Source organism: Zophobas morio, unplaced genomic scaffold (assembly GCF_036711695.1).
Source record: "Zophobas morio isolate AGI-343-1 ecotype UQ-CSIRO unplaced genomic scaffold, CSIRO_AGI_Zmor_V1 ptg000194l, whole genome shotgun sequence".
Taxonomy (NCBI): Eukaryota; Metazoa; Arthropoda; class Insecta; order Coleoptera; family Tenebrionidae; genus Zophobas; species Zophobas morio.
Genome location: NW_026972298.1, coordinates 58725 through 83263, shown reverse-complemented (window position 1 = coordinate 83263; position 24539 = coordinate 58725). Strand labels below are relative to the sequence as shown.

The window sequence follows — 24539 nt, the reverse complement described above, 5'->3', positions numbered from 1 at the left end:
TATTATCGTAACATGAATGGAGCAGCTGGGCAGTAAGCGTTTTGGGTCTAAGCATTTTGTTAATTAATTATGCAAACTGACTTCTGTTTTCTTTTAGAAAATTTTTTGTAGTAAAGTTTTTTATATTGTTTTACTTGATAAATTAAACAATAAGTAGATTGACATGAAAATAGAAGTGGAAATTCCCTCCGTGGAATTTTTAAAAGAGCTAAAAGTGCACCAGCTTCCTTTTGAAATTGAACATAACGGCCAAGCTAACGTTAAGCAGTTTTTCATAGAATCAGAAATAGACGGTTTTCTTCTTAATAAAATCAATAAACAATTATAATTTGATTAATTTTTTTTACATCGAAGCGTATATTTCATAGTTGCTATCCACGTACAGTTATAACTAGATCTTTATTATAATAAATTGTGTTCTATACTTATTTATAGAAAGAGTAAATAGAAATTTCAATTTTTACAGGTATAAAATTAGGTTTTTTTTTATTTTTTTTAAGAGATTAAAACTGTATATACTCGTTGAAATTCAAGTATAATATTTGTAATTGTTTCTTGTTTTAAGGGATTTTATATGCTCATTTTCGAGGACGTCGCCTTTTCGGTAAACGGGTAAACCTTCCTGAAGGCTTTGAAGGTTCTTTAAATAGTTTTCCGTAGGTTCAAGAAGAATTTAGGTTAAGAACTAGTTTGAAAAATAAACCCAATAAACTTTTTTTTATTAGTAAATTTTTCGTTATAAGGTTTACTACGTATAGATAACTTTTTTTAATTTAAATTGATTATTCCTTGGAAGCACAACTTTAAAATTTATTGGTACCATTTAAAAAAAATTCGTAGGAGTTTTGTTGAAAGAAATCAGCCAGAATTCTGTTAAAGATGGGCGACATAATTTAATTATTGCTGCTAAATTTCATTCTTTTAAAGTATGGCATCAGGAAGAAATTTCTGAAGAAGAAATGAATATAAGTAAAGCGCTTCAGTGGATTGAGATGGCTAAAGCTGTATTAAATTAATATTTGTATTGAAAAAATAGTTAACGAGTATTTAAAAAAGAAAATTATTAATTTAGCGTATATTTTTTATAAATAATTTAAATTCCTTAAATTTTGAAAAGTTTTTTTTATATAGATTCACAACCCTTTAAGTATTTGAATCATTTTGTAATTTTTGGAGATAACAAGATTTTAATTCTACTGAATAAACTTTTTTCATTATTATTGATCGTTGTTTACAAAAATTACTTGAATTAATTTAAAATTAGCTGAGATGACAAGGTTTTACTATTTTAACTTAGTAAACTTTTTAATTTGTTACTAATTATATTGTTTATAAGAATTACCTTTGTTATATATATGTAATGTGTGGAAACGGCGAAAAAATTTATTTATTTTTATTATTGTTGAGCCCGTTTAAGTTCTTAATTGTTTAAATTAAAAGTATTTTCTTGAAAGGTAACTCTGTACGGTATTTAAATTTAATAAAAGTTTATACTAATAATTGTTTGTTGACTTTTAGAAAATTTTTATTTACTTCGTTCTGTAAAAGTGCATTTACTTTTTTTTCTTATTTTTAAAAAGTCACCAGTTTACTTACTATTAAAATTCGCTAGGAATTAATTTAGTCTACATTCCGTATAGAAAGTTTTGTAAACTCCGCAAGAAAAGCAATAATAGCAGATTATTGTATGTAAAAATCCCTCGAAAACTCTTTTTTTGAGTGGAATTATATAAGCAAGCATAAAATTTTTTTACAAGTGCTGATCGAATTTATATACACAAAAACAATAAAATATTAAAATGTAACATTTAGGATTTCCTATATAGAACGGAAAGTCTATAACTACAACACGATAATCAGAATCTATTTGATAATGTCGGAAAGTATTAGTAAATATTTAAATTAATACAGATCATCTTGAGAAACAAGCCTTTTGTAAGGGGTGCAAGATTATCAAAGTATTATCGGTAGAATATTCCTTAAAGAAGGTGATAGTGTTTAGAAAATCGTTAAAGAAAAATGCTAAAGTATCAGAAGCGTTAAAAAAATGTCTATTTTGTGATGACTAATACACTTTTTAAAGGCAAAAGCGAAAGAAAACTAAGATTATCAAAATAAAATCTAATAATGAAGAGAAAACAAGTCATATCTCAGTGAGTATTTATGAAAGTATACATATATAACGAAAAAAAAAGTATAAAAAGTTCTTTGAAGCGAATAATGGAGAAACCGATTAATTTATAAAAATCACTTTAACCAAATAACAAAAAAATAAAACTTAAATCTTATTAAATAGTGGTTTGCAAATCTTTTATTTAAATAAATTTTCAGTTTATAAATTATTAGAAGTTTTTATTCAAAGTTCTAAACTTTTTTAATTTTAAATACTTAGAAAATATATTTAACTGTGTTACCACTTATAACGAACGATAAATGCTTTTCTATACCTAGTGAATTTCTTTGTTTATATAATACTATTGTTATATAAAGCATATCTTTATTAATCCATTATAAATTTTTTTATTGTTTCCGTATATGATATAAAAAGAAATTAAAGTAGTTATGAGTGTAAAATTGCATTTAGTGTGAAAAAAATTATTTACCATACCAGTAAAGTTAACTACAAGAAAGGATGAGACCATTTATATAAAAGATATACAAAATTCAAGATTTGTTTTTTAAAAGCGTTGACCCTGGTGTGACCACTATCGGTATAATAAAAACTTCGAGGTAGCAACTTACAAATGTTTTACTATGATAAAGTACTTGATAATATTCAATCAGGCTCCTTTACAGGTTAAATTTGTTCTATACTTCACATCATATGTATCATTTTTTATAGAAGTTATTAAATATGTACTACGTAACTTTCTTCTTTATCTTTAAATATAAACGTATAATCTTTTAGCTAATAATTGCACGAAAGTGTAATTCTCGAACAATTTATACGCAGCACATCCTTATAGGGCAAAACAGTAAAATCCTAAAACATTCCATATGGGTAGGTCATTGGTAAAAACAGTTGTTGATGATAATTGTTAGTTTACAAGTCATAAGTAAATAAAATGTTAAAACAACTTTTTTTTAAGTTATATTACCAAAAAAGTAACTCTTATTGCGAAAATTTGCTCATCAAAGCTTTTCTGACTTAAACTGTGCCATAATGTAATTACCGAGTAGGTTACATACTAAATTTTGCCTTTTTTTTACTAATTTGATTTTTAGTCAAACAATAGTCTTTTAGTTTACAAAGAGTATATTACTCTATTAAGTCATATCACTATAGAAGAATTTTAGTAGTTAGAATTTCTAAAGTTTAAAACACTATAATATTTTTTATCCCTCTTACATTTTATAAAATTATAATTTGTTTGAAAGCTGGTTAAGCTAAAAAAAAACTTTCCTGTTCATAAAAATCCTTCGTTAATACTTAAAATCATAAATACATATTAACTAATGTTTATTTTCAGTACGTTAAGCTACAACTTGTGATGTTTCGAATACTTTAACTTAAAAATTATATTAAGATTTATTTAAATGATTATTGTTAACTATGAAGAACTATAGTAGACTAAAAAAGGATATATAAATTTAAATATTTTACTTGGCAGTTATTAGTCAATTTTTTTTTTTAATATTTCAAAATTTTACAATAAAAAGGCAAGAGTTATAAATTACAAACTTAATGGTCATACCTAAAACGTTTGCAATAGTAATATAGGGTATGGACTAAAAAGAGAATTAGGTATGTTTAACTTTATTCATAAGATCAGCAACATTGTGACCTATTTTAAGCAATGTAGACTGAGAAAAATTTAATATTATAATAAGGCCACTAACCAAAAGCAGTACAGTTAATTGTAAGATCCCTTTACAATACACTGTAAAGCACTTTCGTCGCAGTTTTCTCAGTTAGCCAAAACTTGTATAAATAAACCTTCGTTGTTACCAGAAACTTTACCGTTGCTTTGTTAAATACAATGGCAAGAAAGACTTAAATACCCAAGCAATAGCAATAATCTATCTTGGAGGTTTTAAGGAGTTTTACAAGCGGTGTTGATATGGTTTTTACTTAAAAAAATTTTCCATTCTAGATGAAATATGTAAAACCAAAAATATTTTTGTTAGTAAAGTAGACGTAGCTAGTCTCGGAGTCTTTAAATTTAATTCTCATGATCTTCCTGGATTCTTTCACAATATTTTCCATCACACTGAGGGGAAAACAGGAAATTCATGCGATAACTTTCCGTTACTAAATCTAATTTTTAAATATTCTGCGAGAAGAGGCAGTAAAAGCCCCCTTCCAGTTGACTGATTGATATTTACATATTTTTAAGGTAAAAATGCCTTGGAGTATCTCAGTTTAAGAGAATAAAAGTCCTAATGTTATCAACTATATAGAGGTGGTTTAACTTAAAGGTTTACAGGAAGAGTATAACTTTAAAAATATAATTAACCATAATCTTGGTGTATGTATAGTTTAAGCTTCTTATAACAAATTTAATTCGGTTTTTGGAGATGTATACCGTTACCTGAGGCTTTACTTTGTTATTTCTTTTGTCTTGCAGTGTAAGTTTGCATAAGGGTCCCTTAACAGATAAGTTGTTAAACCGTTACTAACACAATTATAAATATCCCAGTATTATAATTATCAAAGTTTGTATGCCTTGTCTTATTAAAATATATTATTTTTCTGGCGTCTATCTCGCTCTTTTTATTACGCAGTTTTTCAGTCTAGTATTATTAGTAATCAAAGGACTTTAACACGAAGATTATTACCTCACTTTTCTCTAATTAAATAACTGTTTTAAACATCAAACACATCTGGGACTGTACTGTTAGTGCACCCCCAACGAACAGGTAAGGCGGTCCATTGGGACAAACTATTTGAGGATAACCTGTCCACAGCAAGTTTTTTTAACGACTTAGAAAAGGTAACTCTACCGTGAAGGGTCAACTGGACTGTATGCAGCCAGCAGGGTTTTAACCCCCCCTCCTTCCCGGCGGAAAAAAAGTAACAATTTGAATGCCTTCAGAAACTTAAAGTTTTAAAAAAAGAGTTTTTTAAGGCGAATAAAAGCCCGCCTTTTAAACACCAAATTGTGGAACGCTCCTGTCTGGAGTCGATGTATTGCATTACATTGTTATTTTATTGCATGAAAATACTTAAATTTAACTTGATAAAACTAATAACGCAATCTTAAGTTAATAAAGATTTTAGCCAAACTTTTTTTTTAAAACTAATTAGTTATTATCATAATTATTATTATTTTCCGTATTCTTTTTTGGGTAACTATTTAACTTCAATCAAAGTAAAATTAAAAAAATTTAAGCTTTTAAACCGATGAGAAGACGGCATAAACTTTGAAGTTTAAATGCTGAGCTGCTTAGATACAAAGCTGGGATGCTCCTTTAATGTGCACTATGAAGTTTTTTTAAAAAACTGGAAGGCAACTTTCGCTGCAAAATGCCACGAGTAGATTCTAATTTATACAGACTCCGCATATTTAAATACAGTTTTTTCAATTATGTAATGTTTAACTTAATTAGGTCTGGTAAAGAGTCTCGAGTTCATCTTCCCTTTGGTCATGCCATTGTTATGCTTCACGAGTTTACGTAGTAGTGTTATGCCCGTCGTTTCCACATAAAAAATTATTGTTTACTGTTACAATAATAACAATATAGAAAGCCAACAAACTTTTAGCGAGTTAAATAAGGCACAATATTTGGAAGGAAAAGAAGTATAAATTTATGTTGGCAAACTTCTATTCCCAATTCTTGGTTTATGAAGAGAACTCTACTTTTGGTCCAACTGTAAAAGCTAATGTAATTTCAGAGACATACAGACTTCTTTCTTTTAAGCTGTTTTTTTAATGCAATAACAGCTGTTGTTGGTTTATATACCAACATTATGGATCAGTTATTACAAAAGTAAACATTTTTCTATTAAAGAAAATGTTTTTATTTAAAGATGTGAACATCACTTTTAAAAATTCATAGAGCCAAGTTAAGTAGAAGTTTATAAAAGCACTAGAAGCAACTAACAAGTTTGTTTAGTTCTACTTGGTTTCTGTTATTCTTTTTCTTTTAAATAAAGAATACTCAATGCATTAACAATACGTGTTCTGGGTTAACCTAGTAAACTTGCAACTCTTAACGAAGTAAAAAAAAGTTTTTGGGTATCAAGAAAATAAGTTTTTTTAAATATGCTTTAACGGGAAGAAGGCAGCTCCTTGTTATAGTTATAATATGGTTTCGCGTATGAAGACGAAGCCATAGTAAGCATAAGCTAAAAGCACTTTACTGCAACAATTTTTCTGCGGGGAATTTTTTTTAAACTTCTCAGATTTTAATCTTATAAAATTGCCTCCTGAACAGATACTAGGTATAGGTTTATCTGACACTAATAAAAGAAAAAAAATTAAGTTCTCTGATGAGAACAGATTATATTAAAAAAAACTAAAGGGGATAACTGTCACTCAGCGATAACCTATTTACTTGGGATGAAGTAAAAAGTTTAAAAGCTTAAACAAAAACATACAATGGTGATATAAAGTATTGATTTAGCAGGCACATGGATTTACGTCTCCAGGATGGGTTTATAAGAAAAGTTTGTTTTATTATATTATTTATAATTAAGCGTCGTCTTACTTTTGTTCTTGACTGTCCTGCTTCAATTTTTAGCTGTTCTTTATTTCTTATAATTCAGTTTTACTAATAATTGTGCTCTTTATATTATAGTCTCCAATTTGCCTTATTTATTATTATTATTATTAGGTTTCTGAGCTTTTATTATGCTAATGTTGGTTAGTTTTGCGTTTTTTTCTTCATAGAACGTTATAATCTTCAACCTGGGTTACATCGGGTGCCGCCACCAATGAACTTTATTACTTAAGCACACTTGATTTATAATCATTATTGTAAACGGACTTCTTCAATAAAATATTTTTCCGACAAGTAAGGAAAGTAACAACCAATACAAGGCAAGGTTAATAGCGGAGGGTATCAACAAATAGCTTGTACTGACCATAAAAAAATTTATTCTCCAGTGTTATTTATAGTCTCTACGTTTCTTATTCCACATCGCAAATTATAAACAGATGCCTATACCTTTAGCCGATATAACTACTGCTTATAACATACAAAACTTGAAAGACTAGTGTAAGCTTATAACCCTAATAACAATTTTTTTTTAATTTAGCCAAAAAATTACTAAGCTCAGGGGATAAATAGTCATTAGGTGGTCACTACTCTAAATAAACCAAGGTTGTTTTAAAAAAAAGAGTTTTAATATATGATCTATAAGAATTAGCTAGGTTTATTTATCTTGAGCTACCCAGAGTACGTGAGAATAGATTCCGACAATTTTTATTGCAAACCACCCACGTTACTATAAGGGACATTTTTCATGTTGATTTGATGTATAATAATTTAACGAATGCTGGATAATCTTATTGAAACTGTGTAATGTAAATACTGACCTCACGAATAAATAAACTTTTTTCTCTTTTTCTTTGTTTTTTACCTTATTTGTGTTCTTTTGCGTATTTTATATTATATATCTTCCTCTATACTTTAACAAGTAAAAAAAAAACCGAAGTTTCTTGGAGCAGCATATATTTTACTCAGAAAGTTTGGATGTTTATAGTTTAGTATATATATTGATGTTGAATTATTTTATGAGACTCTAATATATTTTCAACTAATAGGCATTAAGAATACGCAAAGAAAGGCCCTTTAACAGGGTAAAATATTAAGTTTAGATATTTACATTAACCTAAAACTTATTATACTTTTTCAAAAGTTTACAAAAAGAATAAAAATCATCGATTTTTGGTTAACCAAATACTAGATATTACTTTTAAAAAAAATTTTAAGGGGCTCAGCAGATTTAGCGTAAATTAAAAAAATTTAAGTACAGGTTAAAGAATAACTCCTTCGAAGATCTGTAAGAAAACTTAATATATGTAAATTACAAGTTGTATAAAAAGAGCTCACCATCTTTTACAAGCCCACCATGGATAACCCAATCTAAGACTTTCGATATGGCCAACACTTTTATCAACCTCCACGGAGCATGGGCCCTAAAAAAAAGGATTTTGCTCTTAATTTAAGCAGGTCCGCGTTTTTATTTGGTTCAATTAAAGTAATTGAGCCATCTGATTATTCTAAAACCTTAAATACCGCAATTAAAATATTGTCTTAAAAAACTTCAAACCCTGAAAAAGTTCTGGTAATTATGATGATGGCCGACAGTTGCTCAGTGAAATTAAACTTTATCTCTTGAAGGCTGCCGCCAGGTTGCTGTTGTTAAAATGGGCATCGCTATTCTTTCATTGCATTGTTTTCCGGTGTGGTCGACTTTACCTCATTAATATCATCCATATGAAAACAGTTTTTTTCCGGTTATAGCTGCTTCTGCTAAATTTAAAGCACTTCCCTTTTTTTACCAGTTTTTAAAAGGCAGTTTTCTGTAAATAATTTAATTTTCCCTAAGCCAAACACTTTTGTTAATCACTCCCTTAGGTCTAAGAAAAACTCTTTTAGTACGTTGAGGTTAGTTTCGTAAGCGCGTTAGTTAATTTCAAGGATTCGGCTAAACGCACCGGGTTATTTTTAAACTACAAACCTGTCAACTTTCAGTTCATCCAAAATGTGGCTATTAGTGGTATACATATATTTATTTTTCCTACTTTAGTTATTCACTCGACCTTGCAAAGAAGATATTTTTTCGTTTGGGTGTAACTTAAATATCAGTAACTTGCCTCATGGCATATCATAGTAATTTACCCTTTCACATCTATATCCTTTTAATTTTATTTAAATTTTTTTAATATGAACCATTCTGACAATATTAAATAAACATCGGTCAAGCTTGCTTTTTAATATATTTCGTGCAATTGCCTTCTTTCTTCTGTCTATTAGAGGGAAGTCGCACAAGGCCTCATTGAATACAACCTCAAAACCGTAATGGTTTTATGATTATAATAGAACGCGCCAAAGTTTCTAACTTAACAAAAACAGTAAAATCATAATAAAAAGACTATAAGATATAATTTATCATAGTAAAGAAAATAATATAAAAAAAATAGACTAGACGTAGGACGCGCTTCCCTACAAAAAAATCTAACAAAACTTGGAAAGCATTCCACCAGACGCAAGCTTTTTATCTAAGACTTGATTGGAGGTAAGTGAAAATTTAGGTGCTCGAGGTAGTAACATGTTCACAACAGTAACATTACTTTCATTTATTCTACGAGCCTCAATTTAGTTCGGTTGTATTCTTAATCCTAAAATATTTCATCAAGTGTAGATACCAAATTTACTTAATATTTTAACTTTAACTTAACCTGCAGAACTTGGACTTTTCTGATACATAGTACTTATTGTGTTTACTTACATATATATATTCCTTCAGTGCATTAGTTATTTTAAGACTAATTGCGATTGTATGCCATTCTTTTAAACATGATTTGTTCGCAATTTGGGTCCTTGCGATTGGTTATTGATAAATCCTTAAACAAATTCTACGTTGCAAGTGTTTAGCGGTACATTATGATTACCAACCCTTTACAAGTAAGCTTTTAATAATTTTAATAGGAACATTTTTAGTATCAATAAAACAATATTTATTTCTTTTATTTTTCGGCACCTATCAATTGTGATACTAGCGAAATGGAGAACTAAAAAAAAAAATTAAAAAAAATTGCATTCCGATGGGTCCCTGTCTCTCCTCCATCTCCTTAACTTTACAGAATTTTTTTTTCTACCAAACCCTATTAGTATTAATAAACTTTTTTAACTTCTTGCTTCAGTTTTAAAAATTTATAACTTTTTCTTAACAATTATTGAACTTTTTTTTGTAGTGTTAGACAGTTAAAATGGTATTTTCAAGTTAAAAAACGCTATCTACGCTTGATGGCCAAAAAAATTACTTGAATTTGTAACTTCTTTTTCACAACAACGCTATAATTATAAGCTAGTAAACTATTCTACTTTTTAAGTTTGGTTACAGTAATTTACATTGGAATGTTTTTTGAATTAATTACATAATAGATTTTTTTCTTTTTCAACGCTTACCAATTTTAGTACTAACTTAACGGAGAATCTCCAAAATAAGAAATATTAAAAAAAATTTGCATTCCAATGGGATTCTCGAGTCTCCTCCATCTTCTTACTTTAATATATTTTCTATCACACCCCTTTTTTTTAAGTTATTGACTATAACTGTTCTTTTTATTTTTTAAAAACTTTTATAACTTTTTCTCAACATAACTGAACTTTTTTTTAGATTTACTCGGTTAAAAATAGTGTTCATTAGATAAAAATGCAATCTACCCATGGCGGTTATAAAAATATTTAATTCTTTGACTGCATTTTCTCACCAACGCCATAACTGTAAACTAGTAAGACAATTTTAACAACTTAACTTATTTTTTCTTTGGTAAGGCCCTTTTCCTCATCCTCTTTTAAAGTTGCAATGAAGTTTTTTTTAGCTTAAGACCATTAAATAAATTTTTAAAGGACGTACTGTGATAGCATTATATTTTTACCAAATACAGTTTTTTTTACATGTCACCTAATTCATTATGCGTAAGTAGAAAACAGTTTTTATAACTATTATTTTTTTTATCTATGTTGGAATTTTCACTACACCAAAAAGTGGACGCCCCCCTAAGGAGGTAGGATATAACCAACTGTATTTAAAGAAATGAAAGTAAATGTTAATCATGTAATAAAGTAAGGGGGTGTGTTAGGACTAGATACCTTAATAGTGATTTCCTACTCCTTTAAGGTGGGCGCTCACTTTTTGGAGAGGCGAGAAACTTAACACTATAGCAGGCAATTTTTTAATTACCGAAATACCTATTGGAAACATATAAAGGTAATCGATCTCAGCTTTAAGCATTCTTTTAATCCTTAATGCCCTTATGTAGAAAAGCGTAAGACTAAGATACAGCGGTTTTGACAAATTACCACATATATAATCAAAAATATTTGTTAAAAATAGTTGTTATATCGTACTTTGTAGTTGACGCTATTAAAGGTATATAAAAGGCCAAAATACGTTGCAGTTTGTTTAAGTTTGACTCTTTGGTTTGCTTGCCATTTAAATTCTTCAATATGTCCGCCTTAAAATTTTTTTCAATTTTATCATGTTTTGCGCTAACATCTTTACAAGATTGCAATTACCAACAGGAGCTGGAATCGTGCAGAGCTCAAAGTTGCTTTGAATTGTAAGTCAATTTAACAAATCCCATTGTAAAATATAACTAATAATAGCGACCATCTTAAATTTTCTTTTTTACCATACGTTGTAAGGGACGTAAATTGTTCAGTTACAAATATTGCTGCTTCTGATTTTCACGGTCTCTCCAGCGTAACATATCTGTAAGTCAATTTGTAGCCCTGACACGACAGTTTTAAATATATAAAAAGTTAACTATACTGCGTCATATCTAAAGAACTATAAGCAGATAAATCAATTTGTTACATATCATGGTGCAAGCAAAAAAAAAAGTTTATTCCGTAAAAGGATTCTATATATTATTGTTATTCTGAAGGAACGTTAACAATGCTATATTCAAGAGATTTTAATATTTTAAAAAGATTTAGACTTGATGTTCCCCAAAGTGGATGTGTTCTCTGTTGATATTTCAAAGTTTTATAATTTAGAATAGTCAACAATATTATTTATTTGAGTCAACTGAATTATATTGACCGATTATACTTTGCGTAACTTTAAAGGATTGATATCCAATATTTACAATCTAATGATTAACTTTAGCTGTTTTTCATATTAGAACTTTAGAAAATAACCACATCGCTGTATTAGAGAAGGATTCTTTTGTAAACCTTGGAAATTTACATACCTTGTAAGTTTTACTAACTAAATATAAAGCATAGTCTATATGTAATATTTCTTTTGGTAAAATGATTAACAGTTTTTGGTGTATAGAGTCACTAAAGTGACTTAGACTTTTTTAAAATCCCTTTTTTATTAGTAATAAGAGTTTACTTATTACAATAACCAAATAGAAACTTAAAAAATAATTCCATTACCGCCATCAAAACAGGGTCTTTTAACGGTCTTGGAAAATTAACAACTTTGTAAGTTTTTTGTACTATCTTTGAAAAAGCCCTTGACTTTCTGTACCAACATTTGATTAGTATTAAGCTTTACAACGTAGTTTATCTTATATAAACTTGTAGAAACATAGGAAGAAACCAGCTGACCTTCATTCATGGAGGGCTGTTTGAAGGGTTAACAAGTTTGGAGGAGTTGTATGTGTTTCTTATAATTTGTATATAAATACAATGCACTTTCAAGGGTTTGATCTTTACATATAATATTTTTATGAACGTCTTACGTATTACTAATCATAGGATTTTAGAAGATAATCATATAGCCACCATGAGCATTGGTTCCTTTAAGACCCTTAAAAATTTAAAAAAACTGTAAGTCTTACTGTTTCATTTATACTTCTGTGCAGTAGCAGGCCTTTAAAAGAATTTCAGTAGTTGTTTATATTCTCTATAGTCTATCCCTGTTTACATGCTAATAAACTTTATTGAATAAAGAAATATCGGGATGAATCAGGTTCCTTGTATTCACGGGAAAATGTTAGAAGGTTTAGCTGATTTAGAGGAGTTGTATGCTTTTTCCCCTTGTATTAAGCTTTCTGAAACAGCTCCGTGTTTATATGCTATTTTTCAAGGTCTTTCTGGGATAATCAAATAACGTCGATAGCTGCCAATTCTTTTAGCGAACTTTCTTCATTAACCTCTTTGTGCGTCATTTAATATTTTATAAGAGATGATATAGAGTTATTATAATTACCTGGTTTTTAGAGTTTTAGACTTTAATAAAATCACTGCAGTCCACGAGGAAACTTTTAGTAAATTGCCCAACTTGAAAAATTTGTAAGTTTTAGGACATTTTTAAAAAAGCTTAAAAGATGTTTGGGCATTAACTCAGTCTAAATGCTTTTTTTTTGCAGATATTTATCTTCTAATGGGTTACATTCTATTGATTTTAATACTTTTAAGAGTCTATCTTCCCTGGAATACTTGTAAGTATTAAAATTCTTATTGTAAACTATCCTATTACAAACACTAGAGTATATCGTTCTTTATTTTAAAGGACTTTATTCAAAAATGCGATGACTACTCTTAATAAGGACATGTTCGAAGGCCTGATAAGCTTAAAAACTTTGTAAATATCCTCGCAATATCTATATTATTAGTAAATTATAATAAAATGATAATTTTTCATCATAATGTTTTGGGTTTTGAGCAGTTTTTATACAGATATCTCACGAGTAATCCAATTACCGTTCTTGGCTCAAATCTATTTGATAAACTGCCATCCTTGACCACACTGTACGTAAATGATATAAATCGATTATTACTCATTTTTTGAATACCATTATCTCATGAAAATTAAAAAAAATATTTGTCACTACAGAACTTTCGGCAGCTGTAAAATTAATTCTATTGATAAAGAGGCGCTTCAGGGCTTAACTAATTTACAAAAACTGTAAGTTATTATTGCTGCTTAGAAAATTTTAAACATTTTTAGTATAACTAAAATTATATTTTCGTACTATATAGAACATTTTATAGTAACAAGTTAACATCGATCGCTTCTAACACCTTCAAGAATCTTCCCTCTTTAACACACTTGTAAGAAAAATAATATTAGGAACTATTATTATTTTTTCCAATATTATAACTATAGGGACCTCAGAAAGAACCCTTTAACCTTTATCGCTCCCGACGCGTTTGACGATACTTTTAACTTTAGTAGCCTGTACACCAAGTCTATATAATAATATTTATATTCATGCTTACATCTTCGTCGACGGTTATTCAATAGAGAGGTAAACCTTGATGCGGGATTCCCTTGCTGTTCACGTCTTGCTCTTCAAAGTAGATTTAGCGTTGATCCGATAAGCGAAGTGTACTGCGAGCATTTAGGAATATATAGATTATTTAACTTCCAGCTCAAGAAACTAAGAGAGGACTGTGCAGATAACACTCTACAAAGCAATCCATCCGTGAATTAAACAAGTTATCTGTTAAGGATATAAACTTATGACATTAAATGGCTTGACACGAATCTACTTATGCTACTTTACATCTGCTTTATTTGTTGATTACATGTTTATATTTAATTTTTTGGGGTATTGATGTTTCAAAATTGCCTCTCGCAAAGCTAACGACTTAAAAAAAAGTATATAAAAGTGACGGTTATATAATCTATATTTGTTGATTGGACATAGTCTAATGACGCTTATAGGTAAAATCAAACCACAACCACACCGAGCTGGCTAGTTTGTTCATGTGTGCACTACTCGAAGATTTTACAATTAAGCAGTCTGCATTTGTTTTTACTGAGCTTTTGCTTAAATTATATAAATAAATGATAAGCAGCGAGTTTCCTTTTGTCCTGTTATTTAGCCTTTTACTGAAATTATTGACGGCCAGTTAGTTGTGAATTTCCTAAATTCCAACAATTAAAAAAATTATTAAAGAATCCACTGCTCTGACAACAAGCTCTTTCCGTCTCTATTTTTTTTAAAAAATTGATCAAACTTTAGTAACGGTTTTTGTAAACAATCATTATTTAAAATAACTCAATACACGCCCAATTTAAAGGTTTTTAAGTATCATTTCGGAACAATTTTAACTAAGTTTCATTTTAAGTTGTTTATCTAAGTCTTGTAAATAAACTTAGCATGTGCTGTAAATTTATAGTAAAAATCTAGTTTGCATATTTAAAGTATTTAAACGTTGGCAGCCAACCTCGAGAACCTTCGCCGCTCTTAACTTGGCCTGTAAGACTACTTTGATAATAAAGTGTGATTGCTTTTAAGGAACCCGCGTAAGTATCTAATATTCATACACTGTATAGACAGATAGCGCCAAGAGATGTAAGCTTTGATTGCGTTTAAGGTCAAAAACTGTACTATGAAGCTTTAGCCGGAATAAATGTAATGTTGAATTTACTGTTCAGCTCGCATCGTTTTTAATATCCACCTTTTATAGTCTCATAGTTTAATTACTTACATCTGGTCGCGGTTTAAAATTCAGTACATAACTTCGAAAAGATGTGAAGCCATATTTATTAGCGTTCTCGCCCCTCATTATATAAGTTTATAAAAAATTTTAATGGCTCCCGCTAGGATGTTTTTCATATAATTAAAATTTATGCAAAATGGAACTGTGGCGTTTCAAGCTTTTGAATCGCTTATAATATTTGCAACACGAATTCTTTACCGGTAATAACAACTTAGAAAACTGGGATGGGAATTAGGGGCGTAAACTCTTACTTGATCCTGCCAGAATTTAATTCCTTTTTGCCACTGATGAATGCATCACTTTATATTCTTGACTCTTCAAAAATATTAATAAATACGTGGTTTAAGTCCTTCATAGAGCTGACCCTAGTATATGCTAATAAAGTACACAATAAAGATATGGATAAATTTTAGTCTTCCCTCATTTGGTCCCTTTGTCCCTCGCGACATGTACGAAAAATTATTTTTACATGAGGATAAACTAGAGTTTAAAAGTACTTACACACAAGTGCTATCTTCTTCCGTTCTGTAATTATTAACAGTTTAATAATAGAGATATTCCTTTTGCTTACTCCTGTTATTTATAATATTATATTGCCCATACAATCCTTGATACAAAATTGTACAATCTTCATTGAAGTTAATTATCCATTCAGTTCCTTTCAGCTTTTTATTTAGGCTATATTAAAACAACTAACTGTGTTCTCATTGTAAATAAGAATAAAAATTAAATCTAACTTTTGCACTGCCGCACTGATTACAAAATCTAGATGAGCGGCTAGCGAGCTTTCGTGCCTTCTCTTTGCTTATAAATAACTCTCTTTCTCAACAAAGCTAAGGGTTTCGAAGTATATGAAACGCTTTTAAAAACGTAACTATCATGCTGTTATTTTATTAAATAGTTTACAAGGATCAAAGTTTACAATGGTTCTTAACATAGCCTTACATTAAACTATCACCTTACCGCGCCGAGACAGTTCTTTTATAGTAAAGTAACAGCATTCTTTCCTAGAAGCGTACCTGCTCTTCTGGTTATGGAATAGCTTTTCGGGTTTTAAAAAATATAACAAACAAATGAAATGAGGGTATTAGTTAATAAATACGAAACAAATACATATATAGTGGAAGACCTTGGATTTCTTGTTTACGTTCGGAACCTTAGGTTGGTATCGTTTACAGTAACTTATTAGAGTGATACGTGGATCATTCAAATTATTTTTTTCGGTATTAATACTAATTAAAGTCGCTCTAAATTCTGTTATTAAGTCACAATGCAGCTATTAGCTAAACTGGTTATACTTCGTAGCGTTGAATTTAAACTTTTCTTACGAACAGAACACTTCTACCGGACTGTGCATCTTTACTTTTTATTCTGCCTTACCAAATTTATCTCTTGACTAATAAATTTAGGTATACAATTTTTCACTTAAAATTTTGTCCCCAATAATTTTGAGTCAGTAGAGGTCTCTGATCTTAAATGATCAGATACATGGTTTTCTCTTACTCATGCTCGGAATCAAACTTTATCTACGTCTTCTACCTTATAAATAAATGTTAGTAAAGTATTTTATTCTTTCTAGTGAGCAGCTAATTTGGAGAACAGTTATTGGATGGACTGCACAATTTATGTTTTAAGGATACTCCAATCACACCAAATTCCTTTTGCAGGCCGGCATTTAGAAAGTGCGCTGACGAAGCTTGCCTTTAGAAAGCGCTGCCACGTACTTTTGAAAGCCTTTATTTCTGTTTGTTTCTGTGCTTTGATAACTTTAGTTGCTTTTTAGCTAAAACTATAAAACTATGGAGTGTTTTACTGAAAACTTGGATAATGAAGTGGGATTATCTTCAATTGAATCTGTAACTACAGAACTTTCTCATTGCATTTTGAACCCAAATAATCTGGATAACAATAAATGTACTGTTACCCCAGGTATAAATTTATATATATATGTACCACGTATTTTATTATGTTTTTAGTATGAAAAAAGTACTGATATAAAAATAGAGGATGCTTATCAACAGTTTCAAGATGCTTTTTTATCAGAAGAGAAGAATAAAAAAATTAACAATTTTGAGAAATCTTGGGAAACTGAAATTAAAGTTTTTACTAATTTTTTTTTTTTTGAATTATTATTAGTAGATCTTTATTATATCATATTAAATACATTTATTGATACTTTTAATGCTCATATTTTTTATTGGTATTGAAAAATTACTTTACAACGTTAGCTATTTATTTGTGTGGTTTACTTTGTGAATCTTGTTTTTGTGATTTTTCCAAGTTTTGATTATAGTTTAATTTATTTTATAATATATATTAAGGAATGCATTCAGTTGGTTAAAAAGATTAATGTGGAAAATTATTCTTCGCATAAAGAAGGTACTTTTTATTACGTAGCATAAAAAAAAAAAATTTAATTTATGCTTTTTTACTTTTTTTTATATTGTATTCTCCCTTAAATTTCTTGCTATCTACATTTTTGATAAGTATTTTTTTAAAGACTAAAAAAGTACTATTACATAAAGTTATTTATTAAAGAATGAAGTAGATTATTTAATAAAATTTAAAAATAAGTTATTACTTTATAATTTTTAACTTGGAATTATTATTATTTTATTTTTTTTATAAAAATGGTTAATTTTTAAATAATTTTTGGTTTAAACTTTTGTAATAGTACGAATTTATTAAATAAATACAATTAAATATAGTGCATAAAGCCGATTTATGTTTTTACCTCTTTCAGTATATTATAAACTTTAAAACATCTAAAATTTAACTTTTTTACAAATTTATTGTTAAATTATTGTTAAATATCTATATTTATAGAAGATTGCACTTCTGTACTTTTTCCACCATTGCAAAAAGTGTACTGTGTTATACCTCTCTTTGGTAAGTTTATAATACTTATAGAATTTTGCTGTCTCCATTTGAATAGCTTTAGTTAAAAGTAAAAAACTTGTGAAAACTTTTTATGTGCGTATTTTAGTCCATTAAGAAAGTTTTTATACGTTTTATATTGAAAATTATGTTTTTGGTGTAGATTTTTATAGCAATATTTTTTTCTTTTTGCTTTATTATCTGTTTTAATTGGATGTACTCTTTTTAAATTACAATTCTTTTTCTTTTGGTTGTGTTTTTATTTCTTCTTTTAGATATATACATTTTATTACATACAAAGACCATAAAAAATACACTAAAAAGTTGTGACATATTGTTATTATAGCTCTGCCCACACTTTTACAATATATAAGCAACTGAGCTCTTATTAGGGACTTTTTATTGTTGTATTCAACTCTCTGAAATATTTTGTTTAAAATACTGGAATTACAAACAGTATTATTTAGCGCGTCTTTCTTATCAACAGTTAGGACCGTTAGGAAATTGCAACATTACTCGGCTATACTCGCAAGTCCTTAGAAGGGTTACAGCTCTACTGAAATATCGAGTTGCTTCCCGTTTGTTATTTATTATTGAGCAACTGATGGTCGAAATAGCTTTTAATTTTTACTGAGATTTCAGTTTAAATTTAATCTGCAGCACTGCGGTTTCTTTACGTAATTAGAGATGCCATTTAGAGCAGTATCGTTTACTAAAAAGTCTTAAAGTAACAGTTAAGAGTTGGATAGTTAATATATTTAATAAATTAAATTTTGGTAAAAGGGATTTGCATCGGGGGAGAGGGACTGGCTTCTACTTTCCCGTTCTTATAGCTCTACTTGTAAGATGCTTAGATTACTACTGGAATTTTATCTAAGTTTCCACTTATACGGTGACTTAACAAAAAATGATTCGTAATATACCACTCTTAGCTCTGCAGCTAAGAAGGAAGTTTAAGAGCTCCTTTACAGCTTTACCCCTTTGTCCACTATTAGAAAGTGCGCTTTTCTCCTTTAGTTTTTTATTAACGCTACAAAGTTATCTTTAATTAACTTTACTTTTAAGTATTTATTCAACATAACTTAGGAACTGATATTAAATTGTTAGTATCCGTGGTCGCCATTATAAAATATACTTAAAAATACTTTGTTCTTTTTTAAGGTGCCTAACTTATCTTAATGTATATTAATCTTTTTATCAGTAGTTAATTATAAAGATGCTTCTCCATTTTTTATAAAAATAGTTTATTCTAGCTTTTTTGCAGAAGACTGTTATGGTAGTTGAAAAAAGTTTTTAGTAATAACTTAAACATAACCTCATGAACTTTAAACTAGTGCCTCATCTTAAAATAAATAGAATTTAATTATAAAATGACCTGTAAAAGTTAGTAATATAAAAGGGTAGAGATAAGCGATTATAAAAATGATAAAACGATTAAACATTAAATAAAAATGACTAAAGAGGGCAGAAACAGAGAGCGATAGCATATACAGGCACGTGGAGGGAGGAAGAAAAGCATTACAATGAGTTGCCGTGAAACGGGGATTCAATGGGAATCCTTTGACTGTTCCGTAAAATAATCTTTATTATGGCGTACGCAAATTCTACTGCTAATAATACGAGCTATATGTTATTTTTATAATTAAATTTCAGTGAAGTAGTTGGCATCGAAAAGTATATAGGTCCAAGAAGTTTTTGTTAGACTTATTTTATTTGTTAAAGTTATTGTTTTTTGGTATTAAAAGTTTTTTTAATTTTGTATATTAGAAATAATATACAAGTTAAAATCTTTTGCCGTTTATTAGAAATCATTAAAAACCAGTAAATATAAATATCTCATATATAATAAAGTTATCAAACCTTTTTTTTTATAGCGCCACCGCCCAGTATAGAAATTGTAGAGTTACTAGCAGAGTTAATACTACTGCTCGTTCTTCGGTTAACTGAATTGCAACGCATAATCGGTAAGCCCAGTACACTCACAGAAATTATACATATATACTCTTATATCATAGACTTTTAATACATTATTTAAAAGTTCCTGGAATTACTTTGTCTCTTGGAAGTAACTTTATTTTTTTGGAGTATATAGAAAAAGTTGAAAATTTTGTGGAGTTGATCTTGCCTTTTTATGGTTTCTGTTAAAAAAAGATATTGTTTGTGTTTAACTAAAATACTTAATTAAAGCGACACATTTTTCTTGTGAAGATGGCGTAATTTTTTCGGAAAAAAAAAGGATGATAACTGAAAAAGTTTTAAGAATTCGAGAGAACCTAAAGGTTCGTATTATATAAATTTATTACAGTAGAATTTTTAGAAAAAGTTTTTAAATATTATTTGAATGACTTTATGTGCAATTTATATGAATTTACAGAATTTCTTTAGACGACATTTTAACTCACTCCAAGAGTTTAAAGAGAACTTTAAAAGGCCAATCACCGAGTTGTCTCGAGTAATATAAATTGCCTGTCGAAAACTTCTTATACTTATTATATTATAAGAAAAATCTTGTTGGGGAATTGGACAATTTCATCGCGTTACATGCTGAAAGTAAGGAGTATTTGAATCGTAAAAACGAAATCAAAACTTTGGTAGCGATTTTTAATAAATTATTAATATTAGTATATAAATCTGTTTACGTTGATAATATTATTACGTAGCTCACTGAAGCGCTTCAAAAACTTTATCCCAAAGCCGAACTAAAGATGTTCGGCTCTTCAGTGTCGGGTCTCGGATTTTCTCAGTCCGACTGCGACTTTTGCTTATCACTTCCCCGGTATTGTTAATTAATATATACTTCGTTACCTATATTATATTGTTGTGAACTTAGGGAATATTTTGAACAGTATAAGAAATCTCAAAACTTTGTGGAACCGCCAGGTTATCGCAAGGTCAAGGACGATCCCTATTTACAGTTAAATGACTACATGGAAAGCAAAAGCAGCGAGAAAATTGAAAATGACCAGGCTGTCAACAGGACGAACGCGGAAAAGAAGGTAATTTATACGGTCAACAGCTAAATATTTTTTATTACGCCAAACCTTTATATCGTAGAGTTTAGGAATTAGTAATAATAGGAGTAAAAAAAGAGAAGAGCAATTATTTTCGGCTAAAGTTATTACTGATATCGCCGAACGCCTCCAGGAAGAAACTGCCTTTTCTCCTTTTGAGCTTGTGAAGTTTTTCTCTGCAAGTTGTTGTCCGCTCTGCTTTACTTTGCTACAAAAACTTAACAGGATGAAGTTATTATTTCTGCGCGCGTTCCCATAGTCAAGCTGAGGCATAGAGAGTACCGCGTGTCCTGTGACGTCTGTGTGAACAATGAAGTTGCCCTCGTAAACTCTCAACTGTTGAAGGCGTACGCGGAAATAGACGCGCGCTTTAAGACTTTGGCGTTGGCCATCAAGTTTTGGGCTAAAAAAAGGTTGGACTAGCGTTCTTCGTTTATATCACACATATATTACTTAATACATTTTAAAAAATTGTGGAGCTTCGATCATAGCAATGTAAGAGTATAAACTAGCAATAGTTTATCATAGAAAAATTTACATGATAAGATATAAAAGCAGAAAGCTAAGTCCAGCGAGTTCAAAGTCACTATAGCAACAAAGTTGAATATAGCTTGTCGTGAGCTGGGAGGCTATGGAGTTGTTGTTCTGATAAAAATAATTGTTATTCACAACTTTTCTATTATGCACAAGTAATACACTCTGAAACTCCCATGCTCTAGAGGGATAAACGACGCATCCAATGGGACACTGAGCTCCTATGCGCTTGTTATAATGCTGATTTACTTCTTGCAACGAACTTGCCCCCCTGTCCTTCCTTGCTTGCAGACTATTTTTCCTGGAGGTACGGAATCATAGCAGGATTGAGGATGACAAATATCAATAAGCTGTAGGGAGGGAGCAGTTTTGCAGGAGTGTGAAAAGAGCAAGAAGAGCTCTTCGTGATAAAAATGAGGAATGCGTCGGCTCTCTGTTCCATCAGTTCTTTATATTCTACTCTACTAAGTTTGACTATAAACGGAGGTATACGCCACGAAGCTAATGCCTGTTAGGATTACTGCTACTTCGTTACTTCTTCGTTCTGCAGCGTCGTAAACATTCGGAATAATCAAGAACTTCTTAAAAAACACTACAAGCCGCACTCCTCCATCAAAAGTTGGCGCCTTTCCATCCAAGATCCCTTGGAACTCGCACATGACTTGGGCTCTGTTATCTTCAGCCCTCGGGGGCAAACAAGAATAATCAATGAGTTTTCACGTGCCTCGAAAATAATCGCGTCTTCTTCCTTTCAGGAGTTATGCAGTGAGGCTGAGGCTGCCACGATCAAACCGGCATGCAGTTAGATAGATTTGCAATAATGCTTTTGGTGTGTATTATTAATGCCCCGCATAGAGCGGTGCTTTTCCGAAATGCATTCCACCGATGACTGTTTTCGTTTACCTCCTGCTTGTTACCAATGCGGCTCATTTACTCACTTGGCTAAGGGGTGCCCAAAAACATCCAAAAGTTTGTCTTATAACTTATTGTCATTAATCCTTAAAACTTCTTACTTTATACAGCTGGTACGAAACTTAAGCGCGGCGAGAATAGCACTCGACGACCCCAAATGACCGACAGCAGAGCTTACCGCAAGCAAACTACTAATACTAGTCGTTACGTGGATACTAATGTCAGCAAGTACAATAAGGAGTGGTTCAGCTACAGGCAAGTCAAAGAGCGTTACATTAATCCGCATAGAATTCGCAGTCGCTCGCCACCCCGGCTCGTCATGCCTCTGAACTGGACCCTATCCCCCTTTTCTGGGGTCCAAGTCAATGAGAAGTGGCCTCAAAAGGCCCCTGGAAACATTTCAACCAGTAAAATGACCAGCAAAATAGCATTGGCGGAGGCAATTATATGCGAGGCTAATATAAATCAGGTTGACGAATAAATTTTGTTTATTAAGAATTGTATTTACTGAAGGAAAGGTTCTCGATGTTCCCCGTACCGATGTTCAATCGACTATGAATCCCCCTAATGAAAATTGACGATAAGTGTAACTTGGTAAACTTTAAAAACCTTCATAGGCTGGTCTTCGCCAGAAAATCGGAGTTAATAAAACTTTTTAGTAACTATATCTAATCTATATAGTAATAAATGTATATATCACATTATTTACGTTATTATATAAAAATAGCTAGAACAGGAAATACACCACAAATATAAATACCTATTGAATATGGAACAAGTAAATGATGAACTAAAGAAAATAAGTTGCAACTAGTGTAATAAAAGGGATTCTCAAAGAGTAAAGAGACATACTTCTTAAGCAAAAACTTCAATAGCCACTGTTAAATACAGATCCTTAATAAAAAAAGTTCTAAAAAATAAGGCAGCAAAGAATTGTTCTGATTGTAACTCTACAATTACGGAAAGCAAAGAGCTTTAAGTTTATAAATTTTTTAAAATGAAATAAACTTAAAAAACAACCAATAAATGATCTTAGTTGCCAGTTCCAATCACAAAAATTAAATTAAATATAAAAACTATTCATTTAAACTGTGCGCTTGCCTGCAAGTTTTTTTTACCAACTAAAAGCGTATAAAGATAACCAAAGTATCAATGTGTATAGATAAAACACACAATAGGCAGACAACCTAACGACGAAACTTCTTCGCTGCTCCCCTCCGAAAAGGTAGAATCTTTAATATAAAGTTATACTACCAATTAAATGCATATACTAAACTTTTACAGTAAATATTATGATACTTCCTTATAAACTAGTTAAATAATAGTAATTAGGTATATCACTATTTTTTTATAAGTAATACAGAATATTAACATTAAAGAATATATGGAACGTTAGAAAATAAACTCATATAGTATATAGGTGTAAAACTTATGTAACCTCCACAAGAATGAATAACAGAATTATCTAAACTTTCGTCGCTTTCATCTTTATTCTTTTTTAATTTCTAAAAGTTCATGTTTCCTTTATAATATACGTAAAAATGCATTATAACTATAACCTTTTTTTTTTCTGGCTCACAGATGCAGCATATTTTTAAGTTTAGAATTTGACTAGATGGGCCGTCACAACACTCATGAAAAAAACATTTACAAACTTTACACTTGTATAATTCTCCATCTTTCTCTGAACAAACTTGGCAACTATCACGAGCTAGACATAATTTAGTTATCAACTGTTAGAAAACTGTTTTCTCAGTTTTTTTAAAAAAGATCCTAAAAATGTAATCGAAGAAACTTTACATCTATTAAAAGTCTAATAATGATATAGATAAGTTTAACTTATAACAGAAAATCCTGAGGACAGACACGATATTATGCCAATAATAATAAAGCAATAAGTTACTTTTCGAGTCAATAGTGGGACTGTGCTCAATTATAACAGGAAAAGCAGTAGAATAGTCTTTAGGCTTCTTAGCCGAGAACGACTTTTTAAAAGTCAAGCTTTTATTTTTTTTATTCTCCTGAAGAGAATTGATAAATAAGGATAGCTTTAACAGGAAAGAAATTAAACCTCAATATAACGAAGAAACAGTGTTTCATGAAAATCAAATTGAAGCATCC

General features: G+C 29.9%; 1 protein-coding gene and 1 long non-coding RNA gene across 2 annotated transcripts; both read left to right on the top strand.

Annotated features, from left to right (window-relative positions):
• The first annotated feature begins 128 nt into the window (after window positions 1-128).
• On the top strand, window positions 129-998 carry LOC135145884 (uncharacterized). Its single transcript, XR_010283605.1, has 3 exons — window positions 129-293; window positions 566-637; window positions 841-998. It is a non-coding gene; the product is annotated as an uncharacterized LOC135145884 (long non-coding RNA).
• A 16435-nt stretch (window positions 999-17433) lies between these two features.
• On the top strand, window positions 17434-23122 carry LOC135145880 (speckle targeted PIP5K1A-regulated poly(A) polymerase-like). The gene is made up of 17 exons (XM_064078012.1): window positions 17434-17463; window positions 17911-17973; window positions 19836-19925; window positions 20000-20095; window positions 20149-20240; window positions 20336-20413; window positions 20463-20552; window positions 20622-20737; window positions 20792-20957; window positions 21016-21135; window positions 21198-21385; window positions 21692-21813; window positions 21863-21992; window positions 22057-22307; window positions 22362-22475; window positions 22529-22887; window positions 22937-23122. The coding sequence occupies exons 5-17, from the start codon at window positions 20199-20201 to the stop codon at window positions 22994-22996; spliced, it is 1836 nt and encodes a 611-aa protein (XP_063934082.1). The 5' UTR covers window positions 17434-17463; window positions 17911-17973; window positions 19836-19925; window positions 20000-20095; window positions 20149-20198; the 3' UTR covers window positions 22997-23122.
• The last annotated feature ends 1417 nt before the right edge of the window (window positions 23123-24539 follow it).

Coding starts and splice junctions, on each gene's coding strand:
- LOC135145880 (XM_064078012.1), top strand. CDS start 20,199: ATGATAACTGAAAAAGTTTTAAGAATTCGAGAGAACCTAAAG. Junction 20,414..20,462: donor CAATCACCGAGTTGTCTCGA/GTAATATAAATT, acceptor TTATATTATAAG/AAAAATCTTGTTGGGGAATT. Junction 22,308..22,361: donor CACGATCAAACCGGCATGCA/GTTAGATAGATT, acceptor TGCCCCGCATAG/AGCGGTGCTTTTCCGAAATG.